At 43.3% G+C, this 13,733-nt stretch overlaps 1 protein-coding gene across 6 annotated transcripts in view; it reads left to right on the forward strand.

Moving 5' to 3' along the window:
* Positions 1-13,733, forward strand: part of LOC122555682 (solute carrier organic anion transporter family member 2A1-like) — a 112,449-nt gene that overhangs the window by 34,011 nt on the left and 64,705 nt on the right. For 3 of the 6 annotated variants that reach the window (XM_043701691.1, XM_043701695.1, XM_043701693.1), the window contains exons 3-4: positions 1,746-1,908; positions 12,663-12,887. In XM_043701691.1, coding sequence (XP_043557626.1) covers positions 1,746-1,908; positions 12,663-12,887 — 388 coding nt within the window. The remainder of the gene's footprint in view (positions 1-1,745; positions 1,909-12,662; positions 12,888-13,733) is intronic. The other 3 variants (XM_043701692.1, XM_043701690.1, XM_043701694.1) reach the window with 2 other exon arrangements.

Genomic DNA, 13,733 nt, shown 5'->3' on the forward strand with positions numbered 1-13,733 from the left:
TCCATGTATACTATATCCACTGCTCTACCCTCATCCACATGCTTGGTCACCTCCTCAAAGAATTCAATTAGACTTGTAATCAAGCAGTGTCTTTCCAGATACTCATAAATCCTATCCCTCAGTACCCTTTCCATTACTTTGCCTACCACTGAAGTAAGACTAACTAGCCTGTAATTCCCGGGATTATCCCTATTCCCTTTTTTGAACAGGGGCACAACATTCGCCACTCTCCAGTCCCCTGGTACCACCCCCGTTGACAGTGAAGGCGAAAAGATCATTGCCAACAGTTCTTCAATTTCCTCTCTTGCTTCCCACATAATCCTAGGATATATCCCGTCAGGCCCAGGGGTCTTGTCTATCCTCAATTTTTTCAAAATGCCCAACACATCTTCCTTCCTAACAAGTATCTCTTCTAGCTTATCAGTCCGTTTCATACTCTCTTCTTCAACAATACGGTCCCTCTCTAACCAATACTCTAACCAATAAAGGAAAGCAGACCAAACGCCACCTTCACTTGCCAATTTAAGTTGTATTATAAATACATTAAAGGGAAGAATTTGTATAGGGCTGATTAAGGGCCAATGGTAAAATCTGTGTGAAGCAGCAAGATATTGGAAGGCTGTTAAATGAATGCTTCTCTTTGGTCTTCACTCTGGAAAAGGAGAACATAGTCCTTTTTTTTGAATTCCATGCCTGTGAGGAACTTGTGCAGTTTGACATGGGATATGGAGAGGTACTTGTGGCACTAACTGTTTTAAAACAGACAAATCCTCTGGCCCAGATGAATTGCCTCCCAGGCTGCTGTGGGAGGCGAGGCAGGAAATTACAGGGGTTCTGAGAGAGATTTTATAGAAGCACATAGATAATGAGAGACATGAATAGGGTGAATGCATTCTGACTTTTTCCCAGGATTGGGGATTTGAGAACATGAGGGCATTAGTTTAGGATTAAAGGGAAAGCATAAAGGGCATCTTGAGGGCAACTTTTTTTTACAGCAGAGAAACAGTCTGACGATCCCCAACCTTCAACTCCAGACCTACAGCTGAATTGGGTGAAGAGCCACAACCTTCCACCTCGATGTAATCTTGTGTATGCTACAAGAAACATTAAAATTAATTCTGCTTACATATTTTCAAATCTATTTTGGTATTTTGTGAACTTTCCTTGTATTTGCCATTCTGGGAATGTGTTTCAAATGCCGGGGTTTTGCTGAATTTAATAATTTTCAGGAAGTTGGCTCTCATGATCAAGAATGAAATTTAGTATGAAGAACTACAGTGTGATTAACTTAGATTCTAGGGTTTTGCTTTGCCATTCAAAATCAGTCATCACTTCACTTCTCTGGATGATATGGAAGCTAATTCACAAATAGTCACAATAGTGTTCATATCATCAGTCTACAGACCAGACCACATGCACCATTTTGGGTTATTTTGTCCCAGGTTACTTTGCATGAGTGAAAACAACAAATGCTGGAGATCACAGCCGTTCAGACAGCAACCATTGAGAGAGAGCAAACTAACGTTTCAGGTCTCGATGAAGAGTCATCCAGACTTAATGTTAGCTTGCTTTCTCTCTCCATGGATGCTGTCTGACTCTGTGATCTCCAGCATTTGTGGTTTTCAGTACAGATTCCAACATCTGCAGTAATTTGTTTTTACTTTGCGTGATATTTACAGTACTTTCATCAGTAGCTCTTCTTCTGCATTTGGACAAAAATATTTTTCTGTTACAATTTCTTTCAGATTGGGAACTCACTTCTGATTGTTTTTGTCAGTTATTTTGGAAATCGTGTTCACCGACCGAGGTTGATTGGAATGGGTGGTCTTCTCCTCAGTTTTGGAGCTTTCCTGCTCACCATTCCTCACTTCATTTCTGAACGTTATGAGTACTCCAAGGCAGAAAATGGTAAATCAAGTTTGTTATTTCTTATCTGAATGTACCATATGTATGAGAATCGTTGGAAATATAGATACAGCTGCTTGCTTTGGAATTCAATTTAACTGAAAAGAGACATTGCTAAAGCTTCAGCAATATGTCCCACTTCTCGCAACTTCATTGGTGTTTCAGTTGTTTCATTAGATGCCTTGCATCAAAATTAAATCAGGCTAATAATTGGGAGTAGAAAACTTTGATATTTTGTTCTTGGGTCACCAACCTGTACTGTTAACATTGCCAGACTTGTAGTATTTCCAGCATTTCCTGTTTGTCTGAGTACTCATGGTGCAGACCATCAGTCTCTGTGCAGGTCCTTTGGTCCTAGCTTAGGCCCAACATTCCCACTGCAGGTCCATCACTCCTAGTTCAATGCCAATATTCTGAAGTCAAGCCAAATATTCCCAGCTGAGGCTTAATATTCCTAGCTTAGTACCAATACTGCTAGCTCAGGCCAAATATTCCTACCTTAAGTCAATATGCCAGTCATGCCAGCTGAAGTCCAGCACTCCAAGTTTAGACCCAATACTTTGAGCTCAGGCTCAATACATCTAATGCTGGTCCAGCACTTCTGGCTTAGGGCTGACACACTTCTAGCCCAATACTCCTAGTTCTGACCTAGCACTCTTCGTTCAATATCAATAAACCTAATTCAGTCCCAACACTTTGAGCTTGGTATGAATAATCCTAACTCCGGCTCGTCGGTGGTACTGCTGCCTCACAGCACCAGAGACCCGGGTTCAATTCCCGCCTCAGGCGACTGTGTGGAGTTTGCACATTCTCCCCATGTCTATGTGGGTATCCTCCGGGTGCTCCGGTTTCCTCCCACAGTCCAAAAATGTGCAGGTCAGGCGAATTGGCCACGCTAAATTGCCCGTAGTGTTAGGTGAAGGGGTAAATGTAGGGGAATGAGTCTGGATGGGTTGCGGGTCGGTGTGGACTTGTTGGGCCGAAGGGCCTGTTTCCAATCTTTAAAAAAAATCCAGTTTAGGTCCAGTACTTGTAGTTCAGTATATATACACCTGGCTCAGGGTCAATACTCCTAGTTTTGACCCACTACTCTGAGCTCAGGCCTAGTACTTGTAGTTCAGGCCTAATAGATGCAGTACTCTGAGCTAAGGCTCACTACTCTTGGCTTTGGCTCAACAATCCATGCTCAAGCTCAATACTCCTTGCTCAGGATCAGCACTGCTGGATAATGACTCACATTTTTAAAATTCGACTCCATTGTGTTTGGATAAAGCTGCCAGAGGAAGTGGTGGAGGCAGGTACCATCACAACATTTAAAAGGCATCTGGGTGGAAGCGTTTAGAGAGACATGGACCAAAATGCAGGCAAATGGGTCTAGGTAATATTGGGATGTTTGGTTGGCATGGACAAGTTGGACGGACTGACTGGTCTGTTTCAGTGCTGTATGACACAATGACACTATCTTTTCCCAAGGGCATTCTGTCCCCTTATGAGGCAACATTTACATTTTCTTCTTCTCAGCTGCAGTGATGTTCATGAAATTTCTGAATGAGTGTTCTAATTGTGTAAATCATTAATCTTTAAACTCTTTGAACTTATAATAAGGTGTATATGTGTGGTTTCATATCTTTTATCCAGGATCAGTAGGAATCGGTCTCTTTCTGCATTGCTGCTGAGTTCCCAAAGATCCCAAAGGTGTCTGATAATTTGTTTTATGGTCCTGGTGCGAATATTGCAATAAAAGTTGGAGGTCATTTGGCCCACTGAGCCATGCTTATTCTTTCACAGTGGGATTTTGTTAGCCCACACACCTCCATTCCTTCCTGCATAGATGCATTTTTTCCTGTCAAATATTTATTTGGTTCCTTTTTGAAAACTCCCATTGAACTTATTTCAACAATATCAAGCATTGCATTTCAAATCCTAACTACACAACTGAAACCACTTTTATTTAGGCAGCATTTTGAACATGGTAAAATGTCCTAAGAACTTCATAGGAACATATACAAGCCACATATGATGCTGACATACATAATCAAATTAGGACAGATGGTCAAGAGTTTGATGATATGTAAGGACCATTTTGAAGGTGAAAGTGGAAAGCAGCAGATGGTTCAGGGAAGGGATTCTCGAGGTTTGGTCTTGTCAGGTAAAGGTACTGCTGTCAATAGTAACACAGTGAAAATCAAGGAGGCCAGAGTTTGAAGTGTTTTCAATGACACTGAGTTTAAATATCCATTCAGCCCCCTAACCCTCCTGTCCCTTACCTTAAATCTATGCCCCTGATTATTGATCCCTCCATCAATGGGAAAGGTTCCTTTCTGTCTGTCCTATCAATGCCCCTCATAATTTCCTCCATTCCATGTCTCTTCTCAATCTCCTCTTCTCATCTCGGGAAAACAACCCTAGTCTCCATTCTCTTTTCGTAACTGAAACTCTCTAGTGCAGGCAACATCCTGGTAAATCTCCTCTCCAGTGCTATCACATCCCTCCTATAATGTGGATTCCAGAACTGCACACAATAATACAGCTATGTTCTAACCAGCAATGTATACAGCTCCAGAAAAACTTTACTGCTTTTAAATTCTGTGCTTTGGTTCATAAAGGCAAGTATTTCATAGATCTTCCTGACTGTTATCTAACCATCCCACTACCTTAGGGGACTGGTTGGCATGCACGCCAAGCTCCCTATGATCACTGGTGCTTCCCAGGATCCTACCATTTATCATGCATTTCCTTGCCTTTTTCGTCCTGTCCACACCTCACACTTAACCAGACTGAATTCCATTTACCACCAATTAGCCCTTCTGATCACCCTATCTATTTCTTCCTGTAATCTAAGGCTATCCTAAGGATATTCTCACTATGTACTACCCCAGTAATTTTTATATCATCCATAAACTTACTAATCAATGAATGGGAAAGATGCTGGAGTCTATTATAAAAGATAGTAGTAACAGGATAGGTCAGAGTCAGCATGGATTTATGAAGGGGAAATCATGCTTGACTAATCTTTAGATTAGATTAGATTAGATTAGATTACAGTGTGGAAACAGGCCTTTGGCCCAACAAGTCCGCACCGACCCGCCGAAATGAAACCCACCCATACCCCTACATTTACCCCTTACCTAACACTACGGGCAATTTAGTATGGCCAATTCACCTGACCCTGCACATCTTTGGACTGTGGGAGGAAACCGGAGCACCCGGAGGAAACCCACGCAGACACGGGGAGAACGTGCAAACTCCACACAGTCAGTCGCCTGAGGCGGGAATTGAACCCAGGTCTCTGGCGCTGTGAGGCAGCAATGCTAACCATTGTGCCACCATGCCGCCCAGATCTGGAATTTTTTGAGGATGTAACTCTGAAGATGGACGAGGGAGATCCAGTAGATGCAGTGTACCTGCACTTTCAGAAAGCTTTTGATAAAGTCCCACATAGGAGGTTAGTGAGCAAAATTAGGGCGCAAAGTACTAACTTGGATTTAAAGTTGGTTGGCTGACAGGAAACAAAGACTAGTGATAAACTGCTCCATTTTGGAATGGCAGGCAGTGACCAGTGGGGTACCGCAGGGATCAGTGCTGGGTCCGCAGCTTTTTACAATATAGAAGATGGTATTAGTAATAACATTAGCAAATTTGCTGATGATACTAAGCTGGTTGGCAGGGTGAAATGTGATGAGGATGTTAGGAGATTACAGGGTGACCTGGACAGGTTAGGTGAGTGGTCAGATGCATGGCAGATGCAGTTTAATGTGGATAAATGTATGGTTATCCACTTTGGTGGCAAGAACAGGAAGGCAGATTACTACCTAAATGGAATCAATTTAGGTAAAGGGGCAGTACAAAGAGATCTGGGTGTTCTTGTACACCAATCAATGAAGGTAAGCATGCAGGTACAACAGGTAGTGAAGAAGGCTAATAGCATGCTGGCCTACATAACAAGAGGGATTGAGTATAGAAGCAAAAACATTCTTCTGCAGCTGTACAGAGCCCTGGTGAGACCACACCTGGAGTACTGTGTGCAATTCTGGTCTCCAAATTTGAGGAAAGACATTCTGGCTATTATGGGGGTGCAGCGTAGGTTCATGAGGTCAACCATTTAGGACAGAGATGAGGAGAAACTTCTTCACCCAGAGTGGTGGCTGTGTGGAATGCTCTGCCCCAGAGGACAGTGGAGGCCCAGTCTCTGGATTAATTTAAGAAAGAGTTGGATAGAGCTCTCAAGATAGTGGTATCAAGGGTTATGGAGATAAGGCAGGAACAGGATACTGATTAAGGATGATCACCCATGATCATATTGAATGGTGGTGCAGGCTCGAAGGGCAGAATGGCCTACTCCTGCACCTATTGTCTAATCTTCTGACATTCAAGTCTAAATTTATCTAAACCACAAACAGCAAAGGCCCCAGCAATGAGCTCCACAGGAACCAACGAGACAAAGGCTACCAATCACAATAACATCCTTTGATCATCACCCTCTGTGTTCTGTCACTTAGATCCAATTTATCAAATTTCCTTCCCTTTGCTATCTGACTCCCATGTGAGACCTTACCACACGTCTTGCTGAAATCCAAGTAAATTACATCAAAAACATTGAATTTTTCAAGTTGGAGAAGACAATCAAGTTGGTCAGACATTACCTCAAAGAACAAAGAAAATTACTGCACAGGAAGAGGCCCTTCGGCCCTCCAAGCCTGCGCGAATCCAGATCCTCTATCTAAACCTGTCACCTATTTTCTAAGGGTCTGTATCCCTTTGCTCCCTGTCCATTCATGTATCTGTCTAGAAACATTTGAAATGACGTTATTGTGCCCGCCCCTACCATCTCCACTGGCAATGCATTCCAGGCACCCCACAACCCTTTGCATAAAGAACTTTCCATGGATATCTCCCCTCAATTTTTCCTCTCTCACTTTGAACTCGTGACACCTAGTAATTGAGTCCTCCCACTATGGTGGGGGGGGGGGGGGTGGGGAGAAAGCTTCTTGCTGTCCACCCAGCCCATACTTCTCATGATTTTGTAGACCTCAATCTTGTCCCCCTTAACCTCCATCTTTCTAATGAAAATAATCATGACCTACTTAACCTCTCTAACCTGCTAACGACTTCCATAGCAGGCAACATCCTGGTGAACCTCCCCTATACCCTCTCCAAGACATCCACATCTTTTTGGTAATGTGGCGGTCAGACCTGCACGGCAGTATTCCAAATGTGCCCGAACCAAAGTCCTATACAACTGTAATGTGACCTGCCAACTCTTGTACTCAATACCCCATCTGATGAAGGAAAGCATGCCGTATGCTGCCTTGACTACTCTATTGACCTGTGTTGCCACATTCAGGGAACAATGGACCTGAACATCCAGATTTCCCTGTACATCACCTTTCCCCAGGACTTTTCCATTTATTGTATAGTTTGCTCTTGAATTGGATCTTCCAAACACATCACCTCGCATTTTCTTGTTTTGAACTGCATCTGCCACTTCTCTGCCTGGCTCTCCAATCTAACTATATTCTGATGTATTCTCTGACAGTCCCCTTCACTATCTGCTACTCCAGCAATCTTAATATCACCTGCAAAACTCTCTAATCATGCCACCTATATCTTCCTCCAGATCATTCATGTATATCACAAACAACAGTGGTCCCAGCACCGATCCCTGTGGAACATCACTGTTCACAGGTCTTCATTTTTAGAAACTCCCTTCTACTACTGCTGTCTATCTCCTGTTGCTCAGCCAGTTCTTTATCCATCCATGAAAACACCCTGGATTCCATATGACTTCATCTTCTCCATTAGCTGACCATGGGGAACCTTACAAAACCCTTACTAAAATCCATGTATATGACATCTACAACCCTTTCCTCATCAATCAACCTTGTTACTTCCTCAAAGAATTCTATTAGATTTGTAAGACATGACCTTCCCTGCACAAAACCATATTGCCTATCACTAAGCCCATTTTCTTCCAAATGGGAATAGATCCTATCCCTCAGTATCTTTTTCAGCAGTTTATCTACCGCTGATGTTAGTCTCGGGAGTCTATAATTACCTGGATTATCCTTGCTACCCTTCTTAAACAAGTGGACAATATTAGCAATTCTGCAGCCCTCTGGGACCTAACCCATGTTCAAGGATGCTGCAAAGATATCTGTTAAAGTCCCAAGCTAGTTCCTCTCTCACTTCCCCTAAAAACCTGGGATAGATCCCATCCGGATGTGGGGACTTGTTCACCTTAATGGTTTTAGAATACCCAACATTTCCTCTCTCCTTATGCCGACTTGACCTCGAGTAATCAAACATCTATCCCTAACCTCAGTGTCCGTCATGTCTCTCTCCTCTGTGAATACCGAAGCAAAGTACTCATTAGGAATCTGACCATTTTCTGACTCCACGCAAACCTTTTCTACTTTGTCTCTGAGTGGGCCAAACCTTTCCTGAGTTACTCTCTTGCTCCTTATATGAATAAAAAACTTTGAGATTTTCTTTAACCTTGATAGCTAAAGATATCTCATGACCACTTTAGCCCTCTTAATTCCTCATTTCAGATGGGTCCATGCATTCCCGATATTTTTCCAAAGCTTCATTTGTCTTTAGTCACCTAGACCTTATGTACACTTCCTCTTCCCTCTTAGCTAGTTTCTCCATTTCACCTGTCATCCATGATTCCCTAATCTAGCCATTTCTATCCCTCATTTTCACAGGAACGTATCTCTCCTGAACTCTAATCGACCTCCCTTTGAAAGCCTCCTACATATCGAATGTGGATTTACCTTCAAACAGCTGCTCCCAGTCTATATTCCCCAGCTCTTGTGGAATTTTGCTATAGTTGGCCTTCCCCCAATTTAGCACGCTTCCTTTAGGACCACTCTCGTCTTTGTCCATGAGTATTCTAAAACTTACAGAAATGTGATCACTATTTCCAAAAGTAATCCCCTACTGAAACTTCAACCACCTGGCCGGGCTCATTCCCAAACAACAGATGGCCCCTTCCCAAGTTGTACTATTTACATACTGCTCTAGAAAACCCTCCTGGATGCTCCTTACAAATTCTGCTCCATCTAAACCACTAACAGTAAGTAAATCCCAGTCAATGTTGGGAAAATTAAAATCTCCTATCACCACTACCCTGTTGCTCCTGCATCCTTCCATAATCTGTTTATATATTTGTACTTCTATCTCACGTTCACTGTTGGGAGGCCTGTAGTACAGCCCCAACATTGTTACTGCACCCTTCCTATTTCTGAGCTCTGCCCATATTGCCTCACTGCTTGAGGCCTTCATAGTGCTCTCCCTGAGCACAGCTGTGATATCCTCTCTGACCAATAATGCAACTCCTCCAACCCCGTTACCTCCCTCTCTAACCCGCCTGAAGCATTGATATCCTGGGATATTTAGTTGCCAATCATGCATTTCCCTCAACCAAGTCTCCGTAATAGCAATGGCATCATACTCCCAGGTACTAATCCAAGCCCTAAGTTCATCTGCCTTACCTGCTACACCTCTCGCATTCAAACAAATGCTCCTCCAACCACCTCTCCCTTTGTGTTCATCTGCTCCCTGCCTACTCTTCCCCTTAGTCACGCTGACTTCTTTATCTAGTTCCTTACAGGCTTTAGTTACTACCTCCTTCCTGTCCACTAACCACCTCATTTCATTCCCATCCCCCTGCCACATTTGTTTAACCCTCCCCAACAGCGTAAGCAAAAGCACCCCCTTGGACATTGGTTTCAATCTGGCCAAGGTGTAGACAGTCCCACAATCAGTTCCAATGTCCCAAAAATCTGAACCCCTCCCTCCTGCACCATCTCTCAAGTCACGCATTCACCCTGCCTATTCCTTCATTCCTACTCTGACTAGCACATGGGACTGGTAGGAATCCTGAGATTACTACCTGAGATCATACTTTTTAACTTGCTTCCTAACTCCCTAATTATACTTGTAGGACCTCATCCCATTCTTTTACCAACATCATTGGTGCTTATACGCACCATGATAACTGGTTGCTCACCCTCCACCTTGAGGATTTTCTGCAGCCAATCTGAGACATCCCTGACCCGTGCACCCGAGAGGAATCATACCATTCCGGAGTCTCGTTTTCGACCACAGCACCACCCATCTTTTCCCCTTCCAATTGAATCCCCTTTGCACTCTTTTTCCCGCCCTTCTATACAGCAGAGCCAGCCACTGTGCTGTGAACCTGGCTCCTGCTGCCTTCCCTTGGTGTGCCATCTTCCCCAACAGAATCCAAAACAGAAACAGTATTACATGTTTTGGAGGGAGATGACCACAGGGGCACCTGCACTGCCTTCCTGCTCTTGAAGTTTTGGTCACCCATTCCCTTTCTCCCTCAGCAATCCTAGTCTGTGGTGTGACCAATTCACTAAACGTTCTAAACACAACTCCATCAGCATTGTATATGCTCCAAAATGAGTCCACCCGCAGCTCCAGAGCCATCATGTGGTCTAACAAGATCTGCAGTGGGACACACTTCTTGCATGTGAAGGAATCAGGGACATTAGCTGTGTCCCTGAGCTCCCACAATGAACAAGAGGACCATAACCCAGGTAACAAAACCATGCTGACTTTTCTTGATTAATCCCAGTCTCTTCAAATGCAGAGAACCCTATCCCTCAGAATTACTTCCTTAAAGGTTAGATTCACTGCCTGTAGTTCATTGGTTAATGTTTTACTCCCTGTCTGAATATGGTACCACATTGGCTGTCCTCCAATCCTCTAACACCCCTCCTACGGCTGGAGGTTAATTCAGAATTATTCCTGGACTTGTCAGGACCCAGAGCCTTTGCAGTATCTAGTACCTTCAGTCATTTCTTCTTATCATGTGGAGTGAATTGTATTGGGACTAGCACCTCAGATACTGGGGTCCTCGGGAGAAGGTTGAATTACACCATCCACTAAGCACTTATAGCTGAGGGTTGTTGCTAATGTGTCGTTTTATCTTTTGTAATGATGTGCTCTGCTTATCCATCATGGAGGCTGGGGATATTTGTGGAAATGCCTTTGCCAGGGAGAAAGGGGGAGAGAGATGGGTGGGGGGGGAAAGAGAGAGAGACAGGGAGAGTGAGCGTGCGTTCATGTGTGAGGCAGATCCTGGCAGTTTTCCCACTGGCAAGTACTGAAGTGGATGTGCGTACTGAATATTGATGATTCACACTGCCATCATTTACCACTTGAAATTCTTATTCACCTAAGGCTGTCAAACCAATAGATCTTGATGTCTGTGGAGAGGAGTCTGAGTCCGTCTCAGCCAGACAAAGCTGAAAAGGCCTCAGCAGCCAGCTTCCCTCTTTCAGGGTAGATTTCTTTTGTCTGTCTGATGCTGATACAATAACACGTTGCAGTGTTCTTGTGCACAGTGGTAGCATCCCTACCTTTGAGCCAGGAGGCCTGGTTCAAATCCCACCTGCTCCAGAGGTGTCATAACATCTGAATAGGTTGGTTAATAATATCTCCAATGGAGATATTTTTAATCAGACAAATCAGACCATTGAAGGTGACTGCTCAGGTGGAAAAAGCAGTAAATAACACTTAGTGTTTTTGGCTTTATTAAAATGCGTTTAGACTACAAGAGCAGGGAGGTAATGTTGAACTTGTATAAGACAAGTTACACCACAGTGTAGGTACTGCATGCAATTCTGGGTATCATATTATAGGAAGGATGTATTGGTCAGCATGTGGAAGCAATTTACTAGAATTTTGCCATGGCCAGATCCAGCATTTATTACCTTTGCCTGTCTCCCTAACTTGTCCAGAGGCAGTTAAGTCAATTATATTGATGTCGTTCTGAAGTCACACGTAGACCAGATCAAGTAAGGACAATAGTTTCCTTCCTAAAGAATATTAGTGAACCAGGTGGGTTCTCATTGGATTCAGGTGAATTGGCCATGCTAAATTGCCCGTAGTGTGAGGTAAAAGGGGTAAATGTAGGGGTATGGGTGGGTTGTGCTTCAGCGGGTCGGTGTGGACTTGTTGGGCCAAAGGGACTGTTTCCAGACTAAGTAATCTAATCTAATCTAATGTGTAAGTAATCTAATCATAATTTGAGATTTGTATTCTGCCAAGGTAGGATTCAAATTCCAGTTCCAGCAAACTTTACCTGTGTCTCTAGATTAATAGTCTAGTAATAATACTTCTAGGCCAAAGCCTTCCCTAAATGGTTCTGGGAATGAGATACTTTAAATACAAAGATAGATTGAAGAAGTTGATACTATTCTCCATGGAGAGAGGAAGGATGAGAGGAGATCTGATAGAGGTTTCAAAATCATGAACAGGCTGAATAGAATAGATAGAGTGAAGCTATTTCCACTTGTAAAAGAAGCAAGAATGAGAGTTTATGGACTGTCAAAATGAACCAGTGGTGATGTGGAAAAAGAAACTTTGTCACAGATCAAGTTGTTATGAAATTCTCTCCCTGGAAATGTGATGGAAACAGGTTCAATTGAGGAAATGGGTTTTTGCATTGTAATGATGTGCAGGGATATGAGGATAACGCAGGAGACTGGCAATGAATAATAGAGCCGGTCAAGGTACATTGGGCTGAATAGCCTCCTCCTTTATCATCACAATTCTGTGACTTTGTGAAATCCACCAGAGAAGACTGTTCAAAGGAACATTGATCAAGCTGCTCTCAGACAAGTGCTCAAACCCATCTCAGTTTCCACCAATTGTAAAGTAAAAGTGAAAACAAGAAGTAATAAACCCTGTGGAAATAAATGACTTTGTCTTTCTTGCAGAAAATGTAAATTATTCCAGCATTGACACCTGTCGCCTAGAGAACCAGACACAAAGCATGGAAACCTGTACTAAGTTCACAGTACACTCGAACAATATGAGCATTGTGTGGGTAATAATTGTCATTGCCCAGCTAATAGTGGGCATTGGGACTGTGCCTATTCAGCCATTTGGCATTTCGTATGTGGATGATTTTGCTGAGCCTTCAAACTCTCCAATATATATCGGTAAGTTTTCAAATTGCACAATGTTGACATATCTTTGAAAATTGATCTGTACATAGAACATAGAACAGTACAGCACAGAACAGGCCCTTCAGCCCACGATGTTGTGCCGACCACTGATCCTCATGTATGCACCCTCAAATTTCTGTGACCATATGCATGTCCAGTAGTCTCTTAAATGTCCCCAATGACCTTGCTTCCACAACTGCTGCTGGCAACGCATTCCATGCTCTCTCAACTCTCTGTGTAAAGAACCCGCCTCTGACATCCCCTCTATACTTTCCTCCAAACAGATTAAAAATATGACCCCTCGTGTTAGTCATTTCTGCCCTGGGAAACAGTCTCTGGCTATCAACTCTATCTATGCCTCTCATTATCTTGTATACCTCAATTAGGTCCACTCTCCTCCTCCTTTTCTCCAATGAAAAAAGTCCGAGCTCAGTCAACCTCTCCTCATAAGATAAGCCCTCCAGTTCAGGCAGCAAGCTGGTAAACCTCCTCTGAACCCTCTCCAAAGCATCCACATCTTTCCTATAATAGGGCAACCAGAACTGGACACAGTATTCCAAGTGAGATCTAACCAAAGAGCTGCAACAAGATCTCACGACGCTTAACTCAATCCCCCTGTTAATGAAAGCCAAAACACTATATGCTTTCTTAACAACCCTGTCCATTTGGGTGGCCATTTTAAGGGAACTATGTACCTGCACACCAAGATCCCTCTGTTCCTCCACACTGCCAAGAATCCTATCCTTAATCCTGTACTCAGCTTTCAAATTTGACCTTCCAAAATGCATCACCTCGCATTTATCCAGGTTGAACTCCATCTGCCACCTCTCGGCCCATCTC

Source organism: Chiloscyllium plagiosum, chromosome 13 (genome assembly GCF_004010195.1).
Source record: "Chiloscyllium plagiosum isolate BGI_BamShark_2017 chromosome 13, ASM401019v2, whole genome shotgun sequence".
NCBI lineage: Eukaryota > Metazoa > Chordata > Chondrichthyes > Orectolobiformes > Hemiscylliidae > Chiloscyllium > Chiloscyllium plagiosum.